This window comes from Clytia hemisphaerica, unplaced genomic scaffold (genome assembly GCF_902728285.1).
Source record: "Clytia hemisphaerica strain Z4C2 unplaced genomic scaffold, Clytia hemisphaerica genome assembly, whole genome shotgun sequence".
NCBI lineage: Eukaryota > Metazoa > Cnidaria > Hydrozoa > Leptothecata > Clytiidae > Clytia > Clytia hemisphaerica.
In genome coordinates, this window is record NW_027103734.1 from 318,874 (window position 1) to 343,721 (window position 24,848).

The following is a 24,848-nucleotide window of genomic DNA, read 5'->3' on the forward strand; positions in this document are numbered from 1 at the left end:
CCCTCTACGGCAATGAATCTTGCAATTCGCCATAGATATCGGGTCTGTGTACACACTTATAAAACAGGGCAGGGTTCGACATGTTTCACACCATCGTGTGTTTTCAAAACAATTACTTCTTCACTGGGAGCTTTAGGAAAAAATCAGCTGAAATAATGGGCATTTTGTTAAAGTCAAAGAAAACTTCGAACCAATCCTAAAGGTCGAGAATTCTTTGACATATAAAACAAGAGAAGGTTCGACATGTTGAACACCTAACAACACCGTGTGTTTTCAAAACAACTACCTCTTCACTAGGAGCTTGAGAAAAAAACCAGCTGAAATAATGGGCATTTTGTTAAAGTCAAAGAAAACTTTGACCACTCCTAAGGATTGGCTGAAAGGTCGAGAATTCTTTGACATATAAAACAAAAGAGGGTTCGACATGTTGAAAACCTAACAACAACGTGTGTTTTCAAAACAATCACCTCTTCACTGGGAGCTTTAGAAGGTTCATCGTCGTCATCAGTACTATCCCACTTATCCTCATTGTCCTCTTTGTCATCATCTTTTGGCGTTGGTGTCTTTGTCTTTGGTGATGTTAGTGGCTGAGTGTCTAAGGGTAGAATGTCACATACGTTTCAGCTGTGGAACCTTTGCATGAACTTTTTTAGTCTCTACATCTTCAAAATGATAAAAAAATCAAATGGTGGGATAGGCTAATGAAACTTTTTTTTGGCAGCCGATTTTCTTCCCATTAATAGCAGTCGAGCTAACGAAATACACGAATTTCCTATTAGCAGATTCATGTAAAAAAGGCACGAAAAAAGGCCGAGTAAAAATCTGATTGGTTGAAAATTGCACAAAAAACATAATTTTTCGTAAGTGTCTAAAATGTGAGGTAATCTTTGCATGTCTCGGCCAATCAGAGCTTTACCCGAATAAAATTCGAGTATTCCTTTCAGCTTTAAACTCAAAAAAAATCTCGAATCTCGATGTCATTTATCATCATCATCGAAAAGATTAGAGATTCTGTCGCTCGAGTACAAATTCGGTAACGAGACCTCGAAATAAATACCTGTTTTCTTCAAAGCTGGTAGAACGGAGGAGGCGATCGCTGATTCGTCGTCGCCCTCTTTCTCGTGTGCGCTACTGGTCGTGGCTGCACCTATCGAAAAAATGTGAAAGTTGTTTTCAATCTGACGTGGCACTGATAGATGGGAATCATACAATTCCCCTTTCCCCAGATTGGTTACGTAAATTAAAATGATTATAAGGACGTCATTTCGAAATTTCTGTACACTGCTACAGCTAACTCTCTCTCTCTAAAAGATACGAACTAATACAACTTATCAGCCCTTGAATAGTGGAAAGTCGAATCAAATAAGATTTTCTTTTTGCCAAACTACTTCCGCCATCTTTAATCGGAGTTTTTTTCAGTGGCCTGCGGAGAAGCCATTGCAGTGTTAAAAACTAACGTCAAGCGTCACAATTATTCGAGGAAAAGTTAGATCTAGCACTTTCGATGAATTACATCGCTATCGAGTAGTTCTATCATGAGGATAATACTTTCAAGAAACACCGATCAAAGATGTTGGTTGACCGGGAATAAGAAACTTCCTTTAGGGTATATATATATATAGAGCTTAATGGATATATCCCTGACTTTTCGGGGATGACTTCTTTGAAGGAGACGAGTTCTTTTCTTGATTTTTACTTGGTCCAAGTATCGGCTCCTGAAATGAAAAATAAAATAAGTAAGTTTGCGACCACAGTCGTCCTTTTCTCTAGCTATTTACCCGAAGGTAGGGGAGGGCGCCACTCCTTTCCCTGGATTTTTCCACCTACCCTTCATCCACTTCTTTAGCTGCTGAGCATCAAGCAGAGAGGCATCAAGTACCATTTTGGAAATCTTTGGTATGGCCCAGCTAGTGATCGAACCCACAACCTTGCGCAATGTAGCCAGATGCTCTACCTTTATGCTACGGGCGCTATGAAAAATAGAACGACTGGTTGCAAGTTATTTCAATGGTTGTAGGAAAACCAAGAAACACCTGAAAGTAATTCTGTCAAGGCAGTTGAAATATAGGGTGTCCAGTCTGTTCCTCTAAAGAATCCTGCATTGTAACACGAATGCTTAATTTGTCGTTCTTTTAACCAGGCTGGAATTGTTGGTTTGCCGTCACCCGACCGACCCTACCTCGAAACCTGCCGACCCAAAAAAATTTATTGCCATTTTAAAGAAGATTTTTTTTCCTTCAAAAACTTCAAACAATAAAAAATCAAAACTCGTATCTTGTTTGTCTCAAGCATAAGAATCGTAAATTCCCTGCTAGCACTTCTGTTTTTTATTCAAAATTACCTAAATGTAAAAAAAAATTCCGACCGACCGACCCACCTCCAAAATGTAGGGTCGGGTGACGGCAAACCAACAATTTTTTAAGCCCAGTCCCATAGTTAATTCCCGTGATAAAAAAAGAGGAATGAACTGACAAACTGACCGGGTCGGGGTTGTAGACGGCGAAATTTGCCGTTCTTTTTGTCTATTTTTAGTAAATGGATTCTTTAGATAACCCCCCCCCTAATTTTTGAATCTCAAGATTAGAAATATTTATATGGAGTGTGTTTCATCCTTTATTTTACAGAGTTTTGAGTTCCTTTAAATTTTTTTAAATACTTGCATTTGTGTAAACAAGGGAGTAATAAAAAAGACATCTCAATTTTGCCAAGCATCATCACCGAAAGTATCAGTAGTCTTTTTTATTACAATCGTTTATAAATGTTACTTTCTCATCTTCCTTTCTGTGTCTTTTTTCGTGTTTCATTTTATTTTTTTCTGTTTTTGACAAAAAAATGGTGAAATATTTTTTCATACAGTGTTTATACAAGCATCCAGGGAAGAACGAAAGACTTCCAGCTAAGAATTCCAAAACAAATCATAAATATTGATATATTAAAAATTAACTTTTGCATTACAAAGCCAGTATGACGAAGTACTTTCTAATATTTTTGGCTATAGCAGACACTCGAACCTTTCTAATTCTAATCAATAACATGTTCAAACTCGATACTTTTAAGTCCAGACACCCTATACAAGAAAAATAGTACTTTTTAAAATGGGTGTTTAACCTTTAGACGCCGAGAGACGTACCACGTACGTCATATATACAGGCCGAGAGACGTACCACGTACGTTTTGATACTGGGGTCCTTTCAAAGTTTAATAAAATAAAGACCAGTTTGAATTTTTCTATTCTGTAAAATTTAGCAGACAGGATAGGGGTGAAGGTTCATTCATTCAAAATTTTACGGGTCCTGCTTTTATACATCTCGAGATATCGGAACTCAATGTCGGTGTATTTTTCAAATGTCAACAAAACATCGTTTTGGTGGTGGACAGAGGGTATTTGATGGATTTTTGGACTGAAAAGTCATGTTTATGTCTGGTTTTTTCTTGGTTTCAGGCATATAATATCTCATATGAGATAGGAACCTTTTGGCAGTTTTCTATGTGGTTTGAAGGGGTTTAGTGGGTATTTCCTGACAACATGCCTCTCTCTAGCTCCAACAACTCAGGCTGTTTTGCTCAGTTTTTCCACTATCGGTGTTTTATGCTTGATTTACATGATAGAGAGTCTGTTATTATTATTGTAGTATTTACGGCTTAGGTAAGTGCAGGGCCAATTTTAGAGCAACGGGACCACTTATTTATTTACCTGTTGTGGCCAGAGTATCGATTTTGGTGGAAAAGTGTGCTTCACCGAAACTTAGATTCTGAGATAAAATGAGCTTCTTCAGCCCTGAAATTTCACACAATGGTGGCTTCTCACCTAAACTAAAACACCACATTTTTTCTGGGACCAATCTTTACCTTGTACCCACTTTTTTCATTCAATTTGTCAAAAAAAAGAAAAAAAGTGAAAAAATCGTAAACATGGAATTTTTACTGTTTCGATTTGTGGCTGTGTAGTCAGGTTTAAAAGGGTGATGAGGCGTCTTTTTGGTATTATCTGAAAAAATAGATCCTTAGCTTTTCAAAATGGGTTTACTTTTTACTTAAGCTTTAGCGGTTCAGATTTTATGACATTTTCCGCGAAACCTCCATTTTCATGAAAAAACAGCGGCAGCAGCGCGCGCTGTTTTTAAAAACAGCGGTGTCTAAAGGTTAATAAAATTTCGAGCTAAATGCCTTTGTAGCCGTGTTCAACAAAACATAAAAAGCTTTCTTTCAAAAACGGTGATTTTACAGTCGAAATGAATCATGGGTAATAAGGACTGGTTGCGCTCTAGTAACGATTTTCGGTTGGCTAGACGCAAAAATCTTCAAAAAAATTTAAAACTTTGAACCAATAATAAGTCGTCATTAGCGCGCAGTGGTCCTGATTACCCATTACACTTTGCGACTGTGAAATGGCCTATACAACAAAAGTTGAAACCTTTTTAGATTCAGTGTTTCGATTAGTTGGCATGAGAGATTCACTGTCCCATTCTGATTCTGATTCTGATTCACCACTGCCATCCTTGGAAATCACTTGTGGTCGTGGCGGCTCTTGGGCTGTTGTGGTGCCGGTCGAAGGTCCAGGCTTCACATCTTGGTATAAAGACAAAGTATTTTTCATATTCACTTAAAAATGTACTTGAGATCATTGTCATTTGAGAATTGCTTTATCTTTCTATTCATTGAAGTTGACTGAGATGGGTTTGTCCTTGCGTTCAAAACATTTTCAAGGCTTAAACTTATGGAAATACCCCAATCCTTAAGATCTTAAACAAAATTTTACGTGCGTGTAAAAATGCTTTAATGGTAAAATGGAATTGAGTTATTATAAGCTCGTAAAACACTTATTAACATTTACGAAAATTACGGTCTGGAAGCAATTATGAGAGGGTTAGCGAACACTATTTGTTTCTGAATCCAATTTTTATCTAAGTAAGTTTGCGACCGCAGTCGAGGGCGACCCGAAGGCTCACTTTTCTATAGCTGGGGGAGGGCGCTACTCCTTCCCTAGATTTCTCCACATACCCTTGATCCGTCTGTTGAATTGCTGAGCATCAAGCAGAGAGGCATCAAGTACCATTTTGAGAATCTTTGGTATGCATCGAACCCACAACCTTGCGCACCGTAGCTGGATGCTCTACGTTCATGCTATGACCGCTTTCATGTATATCTAAGTATAAGGTCTTTGAGTCCAATATGCCCGGCGGGAGCGGGGAGACTGGGGAGACTTCAGCCTTCCCACTTTTGAGCAAATGACTTCTTTCCCAATTCCTAGCGAATTTTATCTCATTTTGATCCTTTCAGCCTCCCCACTTATACGGTTGTTCTGCCAGGCGTGGTCGAAGAGCAAGTCAAATGTCTTGTCAGATAGTAAGAATTGTGTAAATAAAAATTGTCATTCACACCTTGTTTCGGAGAGGAGGGTAATTCAGTCTCGCTGTCCCAGACTGATTCATCTTCATTGTCTATTGTCGGGTTTTGACCAATCGAGGCAAGCTTCTTTGGAGTGGTTGCTATAAAAAACGCTTTGTTTGCTATAAATTTTCTATCTTAGTAAACAACAAGGGATGCCTCTAAAGAGATTGGACTCTAGTCAAAAAGAGCTAATAACGTCTTTCATTAGGAATTGATATTGCTGTGGTACTTACCAAAGTTTTTGCTGGTATCTTTTTCGACATTGGAAGGAACTTTCGGCTTCGGTGGAGGAGTATTAAGATTGCTGTCACTCCAACTTGATTCATCGCTCCCATCATCATCGTCATCTTTCAAATTCAAAGCTATGGAAAAATGATATATTAGACTTGGATCAGTTTTTATAAAACCGAGTAAAAAAGCCACTCAAACAACTCATGGAAGGGTAGTTTTGATTATTATTTCTAATCATTTATTTCTTTGAATATTAGACATGGACTAGTTTTTTAAACACCGTCAAAAGGCCACTCAATCGACTCCGGGACGGCTAGTTGCCGCTCGTTAAAATTAGTTCCCGCAAAAATAATAAGTTCCCTTTAAGTATTATATCTCACCTTTTAGGAAGCTAATCTTCTGTTTCCCTTCGTTAGGCTTAGTATCAGCTAATTCACTCAACGGCAAATCACCGAAACTTCCATCTGGCATTGATGAATCAAAATCTACTGAATTTGCTGACTCGTCAAGATCTAGACCACCTCCAGTTGTTTTAGGTACGGTGAGGAGCTTTGGAGTGGATGTCAATTTAGTGGTGGCTTGTGGTGCTGGAGAATCCTGGAGAGATGAATTCAAAAGTATTTAAAACCATGTTCACACGGTATTGTTCCAATTCTGGAACAAAATGAAGCCATTCTAATGGTTTAACCAATAAAGTGGTTTCATTTCGTTTCGAAGCAAAACGGAACAGCAGCGTGTGAATGTGGTCTAAGAAGACAATGAAATTCATCCAAAATAATGTGTTGAATCTGAAACTGATTCACTTTCAGTGTGTACTCCAACATGTGGAAACTACGACCAAGGGAATGAGTTCAATTACGCCGGCACGACTTTAACGATAATTATCCTGTAAACCTTTGTTATCAATCTTTGGGAGCCGATATCACCTAAATCTTCATGTGACCCACACCTTCATCTTTTAGGGTACGAAAAGTTATAATTCAGAATAAGCAACCCTACAGTGCCTTCCAGATTACTTCACTATTACAAAAGCTGATTGGTTGTAAGTGACGTATTGTTTAGGAAAATAAAGAAAACATGAACCTCTACCAGGTTGTTTTTGGACGCAGTTTTTCGATTTCTAGCACTTCCCATGGCCATGTCATCATCATCATCCCACTATAAAGATTGGAATAAACAAGAAGAAAAAAAGAAATCAATAATCAATAATCAAAATTTAATAATCTATTCTTTCCCCAAAAAACAATTGTTCAACGAATTAGCATTCACTTATGGTCGTTTATTCTTTAAATAGTCAATTAATTAATCAATTATTTCATTCCCTAATTCATTCACTCACTCGTGCACAAATTCATTCATTCATTCATTCATTCATTCATTCATTCGCTCTCTCATCGAACTTACTTTACTCTCAGTTTCATCATCAGAGACAGTATCTTGCCATGGAAGTTTATTCTTTTTCGGTGCTGTCACATTAGTTTTCGGTAGAAACGAACTGTCTTTTGTTGTTGATGAAGTTGGCTTCTTAGCAACAGTAGGTTTGTCTGTGAAAAAAGAAAATTGAAACGAATGTATCAGGGGGGGGGGTAAAGGTCAGAATTCGCTGGAAATCCGGCCGCCGAAATAGTTCCTCGACTGGCGGAATAGTTGTCCGGCCGGCGGAAATGCTATCCGCCCGGCGGGAAATTGACCGTCGGAATAGTCATCCGGCCGTCGGAACAGTTATCCGGCCGCTGAAAAAGTCATCCGGCCCGCGGAAAATTGGCCGTCGGAAAAGTCATCCGGTCCACGGAAATTGAGGTCGAGTTATTTTTATGAGTTATATGAAAAACCGAGTTGCTGCGTCCTTTTTCGTAATTTTTGGCTTGATCATAATAACCTTATCAACAATCTGGTACTTGGGAACCGAGTTATATAATAGTTTAAGGAAATTTAAATAGCTAATCTAAAAGTTTCTCAATTTAAAATAACAAATCACCGAGTAGTTAACAACAGGAAACAACTCAAACAATTAAAGTAAGCAAAAAAAAAAACGAGTAACGATTTTGATGATGACAATGACATCATAATCAAACCAAGATTTACGGAAAATATTGTCAACATCAAAAAAAAACATCTATCTCATAACAAAATTGAGTTATTTGACTAAGAACATTGATGTATGCTTATTAACAGTGATTCTTATAGATAAACATGCGTTTTTTGAGCCAACAAATTTTTTTAGCAAAAATCAGCTTAAGCCAATTTTTACCTACGATGGTACCCTACTTTCATGCAAAAAATCAGTTTTTTAGCCGTTTTTTGGCCCAAATTTGCCCAAAATTTTTTTTTTGGAAAACCGGGCTCGGTCACATTCGAGGGTTTATAGTTATGCATCTTTGTGCAAAAAATCAGAAAAAACTAACGAGCCAATCATGAGGAAAGCTAGTCTAGCAAGCTAGACGACTAATTTATACATAGTAGAAATAAAGCAAAAAGTAATGAATGGAACAATTTTAGTCGTCTAGAAACCTTTGTGCACTAACTCCAAACAAAAGTCAAGTGTCAATATTGTAATTATAATTTTTTTCCTGCTCAAAATAATTCTTGTTGCTTGATAAATTGTTTTCTCGCTACGCAAGTTTCTGCGTAGCTAGCCCCTGTATCTATGAGGCTGGAACACCGGATTCTTCCAGTCGTTTATACAAACTAAATCCCGTATTATTATTATTGGTATTGGTATTATTAGTATTACACGCATTATAAACGACTCCAGTCTAGAGGAAAGCTAATAACTAACGAACGGACAAAGGTTAATTTATAGGACCTCCACCGGGGTAGGTCCAAAAATGTCCCATATTGTACTCGGTACCGTGCGATAACTATGACTAATTTGTTTTACTTAAACCAATCGTAATGTTTTTTTTATAATTTCCAATGTTTTGTTAACCTCAAAGAAACCAGTCTTTAAAAGTTCAGCAACAAACAAAACACCTATATTTAAACTGGTTTACACATGAAAGAAAGTTTATTCTAAAGCTGATTTTAATCAGGTATTTAATCTTTCCATTATTGAACGTAAATAAAAAGGTTCTTTTGTAAAAACTTATAAAAACCATCAAATTTAATACCTATTATATAGACATTCCTTTAGCTAGTGAGCAAAATATACGGGTTTTTTACAAGAAATTTTTGAAGACATTATAGATGTTCTTAACTTTTGGGACAAGCTGGAGTTTTTACAAGCTCTTATTTGATTTGGTTGGTCGTTAAGATGTAATAAAAGAATCTTATTACTTTTTCTAAAGAACGTGTCATCTCTATCACTTTAAATGACCAATTAGTGAAGTATCTTGTAAAAACTCCGGCTCATCCTTAACTTTTAAGAGTTTTAAGCCTAAAAATGTTCTTAACATTTTCCTATTTTCAACATTTTGTGAGTATTTTTGCATTTTTTTCCAAAGAAATGGGGAGTTTTAGAGACCGTAAAGCCTTCAAATGTTCTGAACTTGTTCTTAGCATTTTGACCATTGAAGCCTCGTGTTCTAATATGTAGTTTGTTTTTATAAAAAAGTGTATTGAGCTTTGAAATCAACGTCTTGGAGTGCAATCACAACAGTTTTTGTTCATTGTCAAGGATTATACTGAATCACATGATTTGAGAGAGGGAAGTTTAAGGAAAAAGGTAGTACGTTTTTATAGAGGGAGTGGTATTAAAACAAGTTGTTGACTCACTGCTAGGAGCATTTTCTCGTTGACTGAATATTTTTATAAGTTTGTTGTGGTTTTTTGACAGCTTTATTGGAAAATTAGGCAATTATGAGTGCAGAAAAACAGAGTCAATTTCGCCGCGAAGAAGAGGAAATTGCCAAAGGTGCCAGAGCCATGGAGGATCCTAAAAGATGTTCAATTTGTTTACAACCAAAAGCTCCGAATTCTTCATCCAACAAGTGTGATAAATGTTTGGATAAAATGAACAAAGTACCAACAGGATTCGCTTTCAAAGCGGTGGAAGGCCAGGGAGATAAAGAATTCGAATGTCCCATTTGTTTGTGTTTAATCAAAGGAGCAACTGAGCTTCCTTGTGAACATTTGATGTGTGGGGATTGTTTGCTCCACTATGAGAAAGGACAAACTGAGAAAGCAGAAAAGTAAGTTCAAACATTCTTTTTCTATTTAGAAAATACAGTACTTTAAGGACGATTTTTATTTTCTTAATTTTACCTTATTGGGCTCTTCCAGAAAAAAGTTGTACACCCCGGGTGGAGGATATATTGTCCGGAGGGTAGCAAAAAATCATCAAAATTTGCCTTGTCCGGGGTGTAAATTTGCTCTGTCCGGGGGTAATTTGGTGTGTCCGGGGGGATGCTTGTCCGGGGGAGTAAAACCTATTGTCCAGGGGGCCAGAAGTCACCCTGTCCGGGGGGTAAATCACTAAAAATTGTTATATCCTTCACCCCCCATGTACAATTTTTTTCTGGAAGAGCCCACTGTATGTTAGGGAAAAAATTACTGCTGATGACCACTTCGGTGGACCTGTGTCGCAGGTGATCCTGTTTTCTTCTTGGTACATAAGTCGGTCCAGCAACAAGGGTCGAAACTGAGCTACTTATATGCCCTTACAATAATGGTATCGGATTTGTCTTTTATACTTTGTATGTCGGATGGAAATAGTTATTAAGGTGTGTGGCATTGGTTGGATGGGTGTGTACTAAGTGGCAGATTTTTACACTAAGCTCGCGGCAGTATTCGAATTATTTCTTTTGGACTATTTCCATCATTTGATTTTTACCATTGGTTTTGCCATATGATTTTTTTCCTTGGATTGTTTTTGGTAGTTTTTGTTTGGTTCAGCTGTCATACATTTTCTTTAGGAAAAGTGAAATTTGGACTTAATTAAGAGATCTGTATTGTTTTTTTCATGTCTGGATGTCAAGTTCACCCAGAATAGATTTTTCAAGTTAAAAAAGCTTTCATATTTTCCTCAGATGTCATCAAAACTTTAGTGGAAGATGAAAATAATGATAATTTGAAACTTAACTTGGGTTGATAGAAGACACTACACTACTTCAAGTTTTAAAATAAACATTTGCATTTTTGAAACGAACAGCTGATAAGGGACAAACTTAGAAAAAAGGTGATACTTAAACCATGAATCTTTCTTTTCAGGGAAGAGCCGAAGAAAAATCCAGAATTTCTTTGCAGTGTATGCATGACACCTTACAAAGTTCAAGACGTGAGTTATCTATTTCAGTACTTTTTATTGCATGCAGAAGAACTGCTATAAGTCATATAGATTTCGATAAACTCCTCAGAGTCCGGAAAGGGGTCTGATCCCAAATTCTTAAATGACCCCCTTGGCATCCCCCTAACCTTTAAAAATGCCTTTTGGGCAAGGATTTTGGACAAAAATAGCTAACAAATATATGTGAAATATCTTTAGAGAGAGAAAGCGAAATGATAACCTTATTTTTCTTTTTTGACTCAGACTACTTACATACTCTAACAGAAAACTTTCTTTCATAAAGACCAATTCATAACAGTGATTGAAAATAATCTACAATATATATGTAAGCCCCCCTTCCTTAAACTATTCCTCCTTCCTTGCTATCCCCCCTGTTTTCATGAAAATTTCTGACACCCCTCTTCATTTTTTCGGAAGGTGTCGTCCCCCTTAAGAAAGGGGAGTCGACATCCCCCTTAAGGGGGGACGAACTATGACTCATGGGTGTATTTATTTGAAAATTAAAAATACCTACAAAAGGGTCGGCATTCTAGTTGGACGATGTGACGGTAGTTTTCATTTTTTTTTTGTCGGCGTTTGAGAAAAGTGACGGTATTTCGGTATCAAACTTTTCATGCGTAAAAGAAGAATTTCAGCAATTCTTGACATCGATGTTAAAGGTGATAAGAGTAAGACTTGCTATCCACTAAACAAGTTCTTTATTTTCAATTTTTCAGAAAAAGTCGGTAAAGTCCACTGATCGTTTCATACAAAACACGATCAGGGTTCATTGCATGCAAAAGGATTGTCCGTGGATTGGTTCCATTAAGGATTATGAGGTAAAGTCAGAAACACTCTTTTTTTATTTTATAAGAACCATTCTGTAGAGGCTCGGCTGTTCTTAAACTCAAAAAACTGTTAGTTAGGGCAAGTTTCAGGGATATTAGGTTTTCTATCTAATTTTGTTCTTCTTTGACCTTTTTTGCTAAAACTTCATTCCAGGTCATACCAGGCACAGCTTCATTTTTACACTATTCTAATTTCTTGACATTTTTTGAGCCCCTATGTTCTTAATATCATCTATTTTAGGGCTTATCTTATTAAAGCCTACCCCTTGACCCTGATTGAAAAGGTCGTACTCTCATTCCAAAATCTTTGTGGTATGATTACTAGAACAGTAAACATCAGGGAACGGGAGGTTCTATCTTAAAAGACCCATGCTATGACACAAACGAATTAAGACTTATCTCCTTTTTATTTTTTAGGTCCACGTTAAGAAATGTGACTATGGCAGAATAAAGTGCCCATATTTCGAGTTGGGTTGTCTCAATACGGTAAGTTTTCTTTCATCAATAAAAAGAAAATCTTTTCAATGAAAATTCTCCGGAGAAAGATTGTACTTATACTATACTCCATGTCTTCTGTATAATTTTCATAAAGAAATTAGAAATTATTTTACATAAAGTGGCCTCCCTGCTAATTTAAACTTCTGTTACTCGAACTAATTTTTCTGTCAAGGAGAAACCTTCGTCTTCGTAAATTGCTTTCCATAATTCGAATCTCTGACAAATTAGATTCTTTGTTGAGTTTGAAATAGCGAAAGTGAATTGTATAAAGAACACAGGATTTGAATAAGTTGTTTTCACTTCAATTTGTCCAGGTTTTATCATGCTCGTCAGCTCTTATAAATTCTGTTTGTTTTTAGTTCGATGCGCAAAATTTACCAAAACATAACGCAATGAATCGACACATCCACGAAGCTTTGCTTTTGAACGTTGTAAATGTGTTGGCAAAAGAGAGACTCGAAAATAGAACGCTAGTCGAAAACCAAAACAAAACAATCGAACGCTTCGAAGAAAGATTAGGCAAACTTGAAGTAGTAAATAAGGATCTGAAATACAAATATAAAACCCAATCCGATCTTCTCATAAAAAATACCAAGGAAATCGAATCGTTGAAATGTGAAAATGAAAATTTAAACCAGATGCTTAAACAACAAAATGACAATGTTTTGAATAATCATCAAAAGCTTCTATTATTAGAGAAGGAAAATCTTAAAGACATTGAGCAGCAGACTTTAAAGGAACAGAGAAAAGATGTTGAGAATTTGAAAACATTCGCAAAGACCGTCGGTAAATTACATGGAACATTGAGTGACATTAATGTAAGAGAAAAAATTCAAACAAATAGGTACCTTTACGATAAAGATTATATACAAAACGAGGAGGCAAAACAATGGAATGATTTTGTCCAACAAATCAATACAAATGAAGATTTCAATGGAGATTGTGATTACCTTCAACAAATGAAAAACGTTGTGAATCGTTATCAAGGTTCTGTATACTCAAAGTCTTGGTATGAAAGGTTAGTACAATTCACATTGGCGACTGATCGAGGAGTGATAATAAACCGCCATATAAAACTTCGTCAACAGTACATAATAGGATACATCTCCGTTATAAATCACAACACCTACGATGATTTTAACAAGGCAACTCAAGACATAAAATGGACAAAACATTCAGATGGAGTAGGAAGTTATTTGAGTGAACATCAAGGTTCAATGTGTCTCAATGTTGCTGTCGTGTTACCATCTTACTATAAAAACGTTTACATTCTTCATCGGAAAGAAGAAGACAAAAAGTTGAAAATTCCACTCAATGGAACAATGTTATCTTTAAATGGAGATGAACAGTATTCCAACCCTTTTGTCATGTTACAAATTGAAGAGTAAAATAAAAAACTTTCCATCAAAAATATTATGCTAGTGGTGTCTTGGTATAAAAACGTTTACATCATAGATTTATTAAGCCTGAAGGACTAGATGTCGTGCTTCTGCTGTAAAGTGTGCCGTGGTTAGGTAGGAAATCCTACCTAGGTCACGTAACTTTACAATAGAATTTCAGCGCTTGACCAATCAGAAGCTTCGCGGGTTTTCGAAAACAATAGCAACAGTATTTTTATCTCTATTTTTTTGCCTGCGATGGCAATTAATTGGTCAGCCACGGTGACCCTTCAAATCCCTTTCTCGAGTTTTTTTTCTGGTCGTCAAGATGTTTAAGTTTAAATCCGATTTCGGATTATTTTCGGAAAACAAGTTATCGGGAAAACTTTGGCGCGAAAAATATTTTTTTTATGGAAGAAAAAAGAAACACATAACTTCATCAAAAGATTTGCGCATACTTAATAATAAAAGAACACTATAATAAAAAAGCAGATAGTAAAAAATGATTTTTTTTTTGTTTATATGGAGTTATTCATAACTCAGGTTAATTGAAATAAGAGTCTTTGACGGCGCCCTAGTAAACGCCCGTTACACCCTGTCAGACGTGTGCGTTCGCCAGATCTACTTTGACCAGAAAGTCTGGGTTTTAAATTTAGCCGACCTCGTGCGTGGTCTCATATATAAAATACCTCAGTCTCTCTAGTAACGCTTCTTTCGAACATCGTCAGTCTTGGTTCCCGCCCTCCCACACCTTTCCTTCATAACTTTACTATTTGCTAATATTGAAAATAAAATGGATGCAAGTTCCTGTTTGTTAGTCAAGTAGTAATTTAGGGGTTGGCTTTGCTACGCTACGCTTCTATTGAAAATTTTGAATCTTCTTCATGCCAGTGTAATCGTAACCCAATCCGGTTATTTCCACCCGGTAACCAATCCGGTCGATATGATATGATATTATGATATGAGATTATTTCCACCCGGTAAGCAATCCGGTGAATCCGTTTATGCGGTGTTATTTGAGATTTCCACCCGGTAATCAATCCGGTGAATCCGTTTATGCGGTGTTATTTGAGATTTCCACCCGGTAACCAATCCGGTGAAATGATATGAGATTATTTCCACCCGGTAACCAATCTTGTGATATGATATTATGATATGAGATTATTTCCACCCGGTAACCAATCCGGTGAATGTCATTGCTGATTCCTGGCATCTATAGTGTTGCTTATATGATTTTAGAAAAGCGTAAGCGGATCCTACCCCTATAATTCCCCAAAAATTAATTATCTTCAAATTGAAATTATTCACTTCTCAGTTCCTTCTCGATGCATCAATTAATCAATAATTTTTTTTTTAATTTATTTCTCTTTAATCACCAAAAATCTCAAGGGGACTTAGGCAAAACTGGGTACGGGGACGTGCTGCTTGTCAGGGTTCCTTTTTAAGGCTCTGCAGATATCTGACAGGTTCCCAAATTCAACACTCAACTATAAACGAGGGGCGGCCTTGACTGGAGAAAAAATAAATAAATCAACATAAAAATGCCAAAAATGAACCAAAGTGGTGAAAGCCGCAGTGAACATTTTATAAAGCGGCCGCCTCGGATACTTTCTCAGAGAATAAAGAACAGGTTTAAGACATTAAGAAATAATCCATCAAACCTCTGTCTGCTTTGGACAAATTCAACTTTGTGTTAAACTTTTTTTGTCTGAAGTTCAACCAAAATGAGCTTTTCAACCTCTTAAGTTTCTTGATTGTACTTCCTTCTAATCGTTTTAAGCTTATTGGGCTGACCTTCCAGCGCAGGTGGCTTATTATTATTATATCGTAAGTCATATATGATTTATACTACACTTTTTTATAAGAACGATGAAACTCGAAACAGACAAAAATTAGAAGAAAAGGTAAAAAATTAGTAAAAATTTGGTAAATAGCCTAAAAAAACACATTTTTGCCAACATAAAGAAAATATTGCGGCTCAAATAGTCAAAATGAAGAAAAAGAACAGTCGAGAACAACTGAAATTTACTGGTTCTTATAAAATAAAGAGAATGTATGCTGATTTAGGTTTATATCCTTTCTCTTTTCCAACAGAGAAAGGTTTAGATTTATAGTTTTTTTTATAATCTCATTTCAAGCTTATGTACTTTTTTTTTTGAAACACCCTGCATTTTTAAAATTTTTCTAGTCTTTTCATTATTTTTCAAGCGTAGTGATTTTCGTTCACACTCACACTCTGTATGAAAGTGAAAAACATTTGTCTGTACCGGACGGGTAGAACTTTTTTTCTTGAAACCGTTCCATCTGTAAATTTTCACATAAACCGTTATTGACCAAAAAAGTGATCAAAAAGAAATCGCGTAGTGGGCTAGAGATAGGTGGGAGAAGTATCCATTTTAACAATGATTTAGGAGAAATTTCAATGGTGATTCATCTTTTAGAATTACCTTATTTTATCTTCGTGATTTTTATTCCTTATGAGAGGGCGGCACTTAATCAGTGTACAATTTTATCTAATAAAAATTATTGTCTTTTTTTCGTAGTTTATAACTCATGTAATAATACTAATGATTTGAAAAACTCATTACATTCTTTCTCTATTTATTTATTGTCCCTAAACGTTTTCTTTTATAACAACATCCAAATTTTTGGAGCCTTCAGATATTCTTAGTTTTTTGAGTTTTTAGTCTAAAAATGTTCTTCACATGTTCTTATTTTTGTGAGTACTTTAGTCCATTTTCCTTAGAAATAGGATATTTTAGAGTCCCCAAAGCCTTAAAATGTGTTCTTAACTTGTTCTTATATTTTTGGCCATTGTAGCCTCCCTCAACCATTTTCGTAGAATTGATCTATTTCTGTTGTAAGTGTTGACACAACACAAAAATCTATCAACTTAGACTGACTTAGACAAAAACATCTTTATAAGTATAAAATACCTTTATTTTCATTTTCCTTTCTCATTTTCATCATTGCATTCAGATTTGGTCCCTTTGATTTCTAAAAGATAGACAACAAAATGGTCAATAATTATAAACTAAATAATGTAGATTTAACTTGGAGGTTAAGGTGACTCATACATAGCTTACATAAAAGGTGGTCATAGCCTTTTGACGATGCTAAAAAGTTAGGAAGTTTTAGTAAGGTGATGTCGTTTAAAAAAGAATAACTGACGTGAAAAGTTATAGACATCTTATATGAAACACTACTAAAAACCCATTGAACTTGAAAAAGACACGGTAAGAGGTCGAAATATCGTTAAAAGAAAAATGTGTTATGTTTTATTTCTATATAAAACACTAGATGGAGCTTCTTCGTCCATAGTTGAAGCAAAATATTAAAGCCAAGGAAAATTTGATTTCTGTTTTCCTGATAATATATCATAAAAAGAAGTCCTAGTTTAATTCAGAAGGTTTTACAGCAGGAAAACGAATAAATGACTGATTAGAATTATGAGAATTTTCATACGAATGAATTTCACAAATTGAGAAAACTTATTCAGACCTATGGAGACAGAAAACGTATGCAGACCTGTGCAGACAAAAAACGTATGCAGACCTGTGCAGACAAAAAACGTATACAGACAGACAAAAAACGTATGACTGTGCGACAAAAAACTATGCAGACCTGTGCAGAAAAAAACGTATGCAGACCTGTGCAGAAAACAAAAAAGTTGCAGAACCTGAGGAGACAGAAAACGTATGCAGACCTGTATGCAGACCTGTGCAGACAAAACAACGTATGCAGACCTGTGCAGACAAAAAAACGTGTATGCAGACCTGTGGAGACAAAAAACGTATGCAGACATGTGGAGACAAAAAACGTATGCAGACCTGTGGAGACAAAAAACGTATGCAGACCTGTGCAGACAAAAAACGTATGCAGACCTGTGGAGTCAAAAAACGTATGCAGACCTGTGGAGACAAAAAACGTATGCAGACCTGAGGAGACAAAAAACGTATACAGACCTGTGGCGACAAAAAACGTATGCAGACCTGTGCAGACAAAAAACGTATGCAGACCTGTGGAGACAAAAAACGTATGCAGACCTGTGGAGACAAAAAAACGTATGCAGACCTGTGCAGACAAAAAAATGCAGACGTGGAGAACAAAAAACGTATGCAGACCTGTGCAGACAAAAAACGTATGCAGACCTGTGCAGACAAAAAACGTATGCAGAACTGTGGAGACAAAAAACGTATGCAGACCTGTGCAGACAAAAAACGTATGCAGACCTGTGCAGACAAAAAACGTATGCAGACCTGTGGAGACAAAAAACGTATGCAGACCTGTGGAGACAAAAAACGTATGCAGACCTGTGGAGACAAAAAACGTATGCAGACCTGAGGAGACGTAAAACAGAAAGTTCTTACTCTTTCGCTCTCCAAGTCATCAGTATCTGTGTCAGCCCATGATTCTGTATTCCCAAGTTCTTCAGAGTGACTGAGAAATTGAAATTTAGTATTAAAAGAAGAGACAAAGAAATCTCTCAAATGAATAATTACTAGATGGTATGAAATATTTTGGCCTACAGAAAACTTCTGCGGTCCTGACTAAAACTTTCGAGTATTTACCAAAGTCGAGATATCACAATCCGCGATTTCTAATAATGGGTTTTTACACAGTTCTTAAGTTAAATTTTATTGTTTTCTTACTAAAAAGTCAACTTGAATATCTCTATTTTGGAAAATAGTTAGGGAAAAATATTTTGAGGTTTTTGCTCAAGGCCCGGTTGTTCAAAAAATCGATTAGATTAAATCCCGATTAGCGCTAATCGCGATTAAATTTCGATTAGTTAACCGCGGGGATTAACTTCCGTTCCACTTTTGAACAACCGGGCCCAGGACAATCGAAGGAATCCACAGTCCACGTATCTGATTATCCTTATAAGTAACTTTTTGTCATTTTTGTCATGCTTGACCCATAAAATGTTTGCACAAGACTGCCCTCGATACCATTCGAATAATTTCAAGCACGATTTCGGAAAAGTGTGATATTATCGCATTCGAATAGATCTTATCGGAGTTTTAGATTTTTCTAAAAAAGCGATGCATTGTGGGATTGTTTCGGGAGTATTAAAATAGAATTCCTTCGAGGAATTCCTAAGAGATTTCTATCTTAATACTCCCGAAACAATCCCACAATGCATCGCTTTTTTAGAAAAATCAAAAACTCCGATAAGATCTATTAAGGGTAGCTTATATGCATTACAGTTTGAGAAATACATAGATAGAAAAGATGATTTCGTATGAGGTAAGAGATAAACTTTCAATTGAACAATGAGAAGCATTATGGTTACCTTTCTTCTGAGCGTTCAGTCAATGCATTACCTGTAAACAAACAAATGAAACATCGTTTATTATGGTAGGATAACATTATGATAACATAATAGTGGCCAGGTGGCTCATTTCGCCGTTGACGAATCAAAAGGGCCAATACCAAAATTAGTGTCTGAGAAAGCTAACAGTTTTTCTGTCTGGCTAGGCTTAAATTTGAGATTAGCCCATTTGGCATAACGAGGAGGGTCCAATCTACATGCAACAGGGTCAATCTCAAAATTTATGCTCAGACAACAGAAAAAAATCTAAATTTTCTCAGGCAATAATTTTGAAATTGGACCTTTTCATTTGTCAACAGCGATTTACAATTCAAGGGTTGTGGGTTCGATCCCCGGTCATTTTCCAAGACAGCGTAATGATGAGTAGCTTGGATTGGAGCTCGCTTGGAGAAGATGAGGCTCTCCACCTCAGCACTTGATCTCCAAGGTCTCTAGCACAACTAGAAAAGGGGATAGACTCCCTCACCCGGGCTCTGCCGACAGCCACCAGATGATTCTACTCGCTTACTCACTCACTAAACATTGTTTATTATGTTACCAGTGTACATAGGAAACAAATGATACAATTCATGATTATGGGGGTTACTTTTAGCAAAAATCAAAAATGACTGATAAAACACTGAATAATATTAATAAAGTAACTTAAAAAAGCTAATTTCTTATTCACTAAAAAATCGTTGGAAAGTTTTCATAAAAAAAAAATTTTTTTTAGAAAAATTCATAAATTTTTGTTAGAAAAATTCATACCACCCGTATTGAGCGCAGGTCCACCAAAGATGTTGGCAAAGTTATGGTCTGAAGCATTTGAGCCAGAGAACAAATCATCTTGATTATCAGCCGGTGATAACGGTCTGTTATTTTGTGATGAATGTCGAGAAGGGACGGAGCTACCAGATGGTGAGGTCAGCTTTTTATTCTTCTTTTTCAAGAAGCTGTCCAGAAGTGTTGAAATCCTTAAAGAAAAAAAAATCATCAAAAGGATATTATTAAAGGAATCTATTCCAAAAAAATAGCATGCCGCATGTTTTGATAGATTCTTCTGGAAGGAGAAAAGATATAGTTAAAAGGTATTGAAAAGATAATCTTAAGTGGATGATTTTAAGACTTCAAAATCTTTAAAAATTTCCGAAAATCAAGATTAAAATATGAAGAATTTTTCTACTTGACCAAAAATATTGAATTTTATACTTGTCTAAAAAGTTGAACTTCGCTGAACTCAAATATGTTTTCAGAATTTTTATATATCTTTTGGATAAAAAATACAGCCCTTTAAACAGGGGCTGCGGCAGCCGGGGGCCACCCGGGCCTTGGCCCGACCACATTTTTTTCAAAGCAAAAAGAAAATTTACTGATTCAGCTAAATTCTGCGTAAAAACTTTGAAAAAGACCTGTTTTAGGCAGTCTATCTAGAAGGGCTAATTTTCAAAAATTTCTCCCTTCGGTGCCAACCATGGTGGCACCTCCTTTTAGACACTAAACCATGGCCCTACCACTTTCAAAGTGAAACCGCGGCCTCTGTTAAAGTAAGCTAAAAGTGGCTAAAAAAAGACAAAAATGGGCATATTTGGAGGCCTGTAACTTTTGGTCCAAAAAATATATAAAAAAACTGCTAATGAGTTGTAATATATGCTTATATTTTTTATAGCATTCAACTCGGTTGCTAAGGCTCAAGGGCTCAAAATAGCCAATTTTTTTACTATCTCGTAAAGGAAAAGCCTATTTGATAATCTAGCCAAGGCTAACGAGAGCCCTTTATCCAATAAGCATAAATATGGTATAATATCGGGAGTGGTCAAAACATTTTCTTTAGAAGATAAACTAGAATGCAAAGCAAACCCAGCCCAATGATGAATGTGCTTAGACTATGATAGAAAAACAGCTGCAGTTGTTATACTTTTTTGAAAAATCTGCTTCAGCCATCTTTCCCTTTGCACACTACTTTCATAAAAAAAATCAGAAAAAAATTTATAACACAATCTTTTACAAACACATTACATTACAAAAGCGCGTAAAAGAGCATATTGATAATCGTCTATTAGTTAAAAGTATTGCTCATTTCCAAGGTTTCAATGGAAAAAAGTCAACTCACATTCACTTTGCCAGAAAATAATGAAAATGAATGATATTAAATGTATTCTTACGGTCCATTGTTGTATTGTTTTGCCAGATCCTCAGCAGTGTGACCACTTTTATCAACCATTTCCGGGTCTGCATCATGTTCAAGGAGGAGTTGCACGATATCTATGTGTCCTTCAATACATGCTGTCATCAATGGTGTCCTAAAACAACAAGAATTATCAGGCTGACTTTTCAAAAACTCTGTTTTTGACAAATATCCGTGACATTGTGCGGAAAGTCCTCTTCTTGGCACCCCACACAATTATGAAAAATCCCAATCCTACTAGGTTTTCTTTGCACTTTCAAATTTTTCAAGTTTGGAAGTATACCTATAAGTCACTAAAGAAAGGGGAGAGCCAACTTTTCCAGAAAATTTGGTTGTGCTCCTGTAATGTTAATATGTTTTTGGCAGATTCAACAGTGTGAAAAGACCTTCGCACAACATATCCATGAAAAATATTGTTTCCTAAGGTTTTGTATGGAGTTTTTAATTCATGTAACTTAAATTTACCTACCTAACATCAATCTCTTCTTATTCAAAAAGTGAGTTAAATCCTTACCAGACCCTTTCTAAGAACCCTTCATAGTTGTATAGTTAACTTAGTTTCAAGAGAGCAAGAAGTTGAAGTTGAAATATTATCTTCAAAATTTCACTAATAATCTAAAAAACCTAAGTAAAAGAGTAAGAAAAAATTATTGACCCAAAATATTAGTTAAAGGTTTTGTTTTTACATAAGTGTTCCTGTTTCATTACAGACACATATTTCATATCAGGACAGAGTCTTGTTATTGTTATATCATGCTGATATAAGCAAATAACTGTTTTTCTTTTTCTCTAAATTCTAACCAATCTTGCTCCACATTTGTGTCAAACAAATAAGAAAAAGCTTGTGAATTAGAATTGATGAATAAGCAAACGATAGCACTCTTATTTAGAAACAAAACCTTTAAGACGTCTTAAAGACGGACACTTATTAAATATAACTTACCTTTTTTGGTTGTCTATTGGATTGACTTGTACATATTCTGATATCAAGAACTCTGTGAATGGCATATGTCCCAATGCACATGCTAAATGTAGTGGAGTCACCTGATTCTAAAAAAGAAAGGTGAACAAACATTGTCAAAATATGAAGATGTAAAGGTCAGTCTAAATGATTAACAAAATACAACTGTTCACTTTTCACCAAGCCTGTCACTCAAGTTGGATTGTCTACTGTGGAAGGGGTATAGCCTTGGATGTTCCACTGAGGTCCAAAAATGGACCATGTCTGGGACCCATTCTTTGAACAATTTTATTAAAATTTATGAAAAAATGATCTTGAATGGGACTAAAATTCCGAATTTTTCTCAAAATTTTCTACTTTCTTCCCAAAGTTTCTAAAAGATACCCTATGAGGGACTGGCTTTTCTATTTTGAACTGGTGGAGGTGAAAATTTGTACTCTGACCAGTGACAGAGCCTGTACCCCTTTGGCCAAGTACCCCTCCCCGGAGATCGTATTTATACCTCTGGATAACACTCAACACTATGTAACCTAAGTGAGTTAAATAAAATACCATCCATACCATATCCTTGGCATCCAATTTAGCATCTCTGTTAGCTAGCATCTGTCCAATATCTGCATTCCCACTTGCTGCTGAGATATGCAAAGCTGTCATATGATTTGCATCATAAATATTCGTTTCGGCACCAGCACGTAGCAAAATGTCTACAATTTGTAAGGAATTGGTCTCACATGCCTGTACAAATGAAAACAAAGTGGGCATTTCAAGTTAATTAAGAATCGCTAGGAAGAATAATGGGCTTTTCCAGAAATAGTGCGTGCCCCCAACATGTTGAGGATATTGGATATCCAGGGGGTTAACAATTTTTGTTCAAAAGTGGATATCCAGGGGGTTAAATATCTACAAGGGAGCGGATATCCACGGGGTAAAGTGTCTTTTCAAGTAAAAAATACGATATCCAGGGGTAAGCATCTTTATAAGAGAGGATATCCAGGGGGTTGAGCATATTTTTAAGAGTGGATATCCAGGGGGTTTAATACTTCAAAAAATCAATATCCTCAACAGTGGGGTAAATTTTTTTTCTGGAAAGTCCAATCTTTAAAGTGATTATTCAAAGTTATTAGGTGATGGTAAAATCCTCAATCACAACAAAATACAATTTGGATTTCCAGGGTTCCATTGTAGACTATCTGTAAGAATTTCAAACTTATAATGAAGAAACAACAAAAATACCATTCAAATAAATCTTTGAGGATTTCCAGAAATCATTGTCATGATTTGATTCAAATTCAAATTAATTACACATTTTTTTATAAGACATATATAAGAACATAAGGCTTCGATGACCAAAATGTTAAGAACAAGTTAGGAACATTTTTAAAGGCTTCACAGACTCGAAAACAGCCAATTTCTTAGGAAAATGAGTCAAAATGGTCACAAGAAAAATAAGAATATTTTAAGAACATTTATTAAAATCCAAAAAGCTAAGAACAACCGGAAGCCAAGCTTCAAAAATTTTTGGATGTTCTAATAAAAAAAACGTGTCATATTTTAATTTGAAGCATTGAGAACAGTTGAGAATAATACACGGTTATTACCTTCATTAAGGGTGTTTTACCCTCTGAATCACTTTTATTGGTGTTAGCTCCATTTCCTATCAAATATTCTACCACAGGCTTAAAACCTTTGGCACATGCTAAATGCAATGCAGTCCTAAAATACGGAAATAGACAAGGGATGTTTTAATATATCTGTAGTCAACCCAATCAAAAAGACATAAAGATGATTTTAAAATTATTGCTTGGAATTCAGGTAAAACACAAAGACTGGGATGGAATTAGAAACTAGGGATATTAAAATTAAATCTTGTATATCTCATAGTTTTTCTTTTTGTTTGGAAGAGAGTGCTGATTCTCAAAACTGTAGCTATGGTAATATATGTTGCTTTCCAACAGTTAACTTTCGTTATATGTTATAATTTGAAACCATTTCTCAAGTTCAAAAATCTAACGAATTATCAAGGGATATATCACTTGCTTATTTTTAAAACTTAAATCCAAATAATAAAAGTTTGGATTGGTGAGAGTACACTGTAGGTATCAAATAATAATTTCTCAGAGAAAAGTGAAAAAGTAGTCAAATCGGTAGTAGTGAAAGTATACTGATGTACATCCCAAGAAAAAGAAAATTTGTTACCTCTGTTCTTTATCGGTCTCATCAAAGTTTGTTTTCTTGTTGGTTAGCTGCTTTAATTTCGATACATCCCCTTGCCATGCTGCTTTGAGGAATTTGGGAAGGTCCTTTTCTTTGAGTATATAACCGAGACTATCAGTTGATCCAGCAAGGTTTAACTGGCTGCCTTTACTACTTGCTCGGCTGAGATTTCCAGTGGATGAGTGATAGTTTGATCCCTTTTTATCAGGATTAGATTTTTTCTTTCCTTTTAGAAAATTTTTCAGACTTGCCATTTTTCGCGATGCATATTTTATCGTTTTATGTTTTCTTCATTTGTAATTTAATTACTATTTTCTTAAAAAACTGCATATATTAAATAAAAAAATAGGTGAAAATCAATACCAACAGTATGAACTCATCATTTGACGGCACTGAATGTGTCAATTATCTTAAATGAGCTAAGAAAAGTAAAAATGAAATCCAATCTTTCTAAATATCTTTTGTATTTTGGATTATTCCTTCTGTACAAATCAGTGGCTATGTGTATTGGATGCTTTCTGAAAAGGACCATTATTGATGTCTGTCTGACAACAAATCAGAAAAATCGGCTCGCTGCCTCGTATACATATTCACGCTAAACAATAAACTCGCCGGCATAAATTC

General features: G+C 35.7%; 2 protein-coding genes across 3 annotated transcripts in view; one reads left to right on the plus strand and one right to left on the minus strand.

Moving 5' to 3' along the window:
• Nucleotides 1-24,550, minus strand: part of LOC136805032 (trichohyalin-like) — an 85,333-nt gene extending 60,783 nt beyond the window's left edge. Inside the window, exons 1-18 of one of the 2 annotated variants that reach the window (XM_067061566.1) lie at nt 24,207-24,550; nt 23,609-23,723; nt 22,572-22,745; nt 21,993-22,099; nt 21,027-21,164; nt 19,633-19,838; nt 18,847-18,877; nt 17,921-17,990; nt 16,487-16,547; nt 7,027-7,166; nt 6,712-6,780; nt 6,003-6,219; nt 5,625-5,753; nt 5,382-5,489; nt 4,415-4,569; nt 1,646-1,715; nt 1,058-1,147; nt 468-595 (exon numbers count right to left, since the gene is read on the minus strand). In XM_067061566.1, coding sequence (XP_066917667.1) covers nt 468-595; nt 1,058-1,147; nt 1,646-1,715; nt 4,415-4,569; nt 5,382-5,489; nt 5,625-5,753; nt 6,003-6,219; nt 6,712-6,780; nt 7,027-7,166; nt 16,487-16,547; nt 17,921-17,990; nt 18,847-18,877; nt 19,633-19,838; nt 21,027-21,164; nt 21,993-22,099; nt 22,572-22,745; nt 23,609-23,723; nt 24,207-24,478 — 2,280 coding nt within the window. In that variant the 5' untranslated portion in view covers nt 24,479-24,550. Of the gene's footprint in view, nt 1-467; nt 596-1,057; nt 1,148-1,645; nt 1,716-4,414; nt 4,570-5,381; nt 5,490-5,624; nt 5,754-6,002; nt 6,220-6,705; nt 6,781-7,026; nt 7,167-16,486; nt 16,548-17,920; nt 17,991-18,846; nt 18,878-19,632; nt 19,839-21,026; nt 21,165-21,992; nt 22,100-22,571; nt 22,746-23,608; nt 23,724-24,206 lie in introns of both variants that reach the window. The other variant, XM_067061565.1, reaches the window with a different exon arrangement.
• On the plus strand, nt 9,218-14,435 carry LOC136805025 (uncharacterized). The gene is made up of 5 exons (XM_067061557.1): nt 9,218-9,752; nt 10,771-10,837; nt 11,563-11,664; nt 12,091-12,159; nt 12,531-14,435. Exons 1-5 carry the CDS (start codon nt 9,421-9,423, stop codon nt 13,557-13,559), a joined length of 1,599 nt encoding a protein of 532 aa, XP_066917658.1. The 5' UTR covers nt 9,218-9,420; the 3' UTR covers nt 13,560-14,435.
• Nucleotides 24,551-24,848: the final 298 nt, after the last annotated feature.

What these genes read in the sequence shown, in the direction of transcription:
- LOC136805025 (XM_067061557.1), top strand. Translation starts at nt 9,421, where the DNA reads ATGAGTGCAGAAAAACAGAGTCAATTTCGCCGCGAAGAAGAGGAAATT. An exon ending in CACCTTACAAAGTTCAAGAC is followed by an intron (nt 10,838 to 11,562) that starts GTGAGTTATCTA and finishes TCAATTTTTCAG; the next exon opens with AAAAAGTCGGTAAAGTCCAC. An exon ending in AGTTGGGTTGTCTCAATACG is followed by an intron (nt 12,160 to 12,530) that starts GTAAGTTTTCTT and finishes GTTTGTTTTTAG; the next exon opens with TTCGATGCGCAAAATTTACC.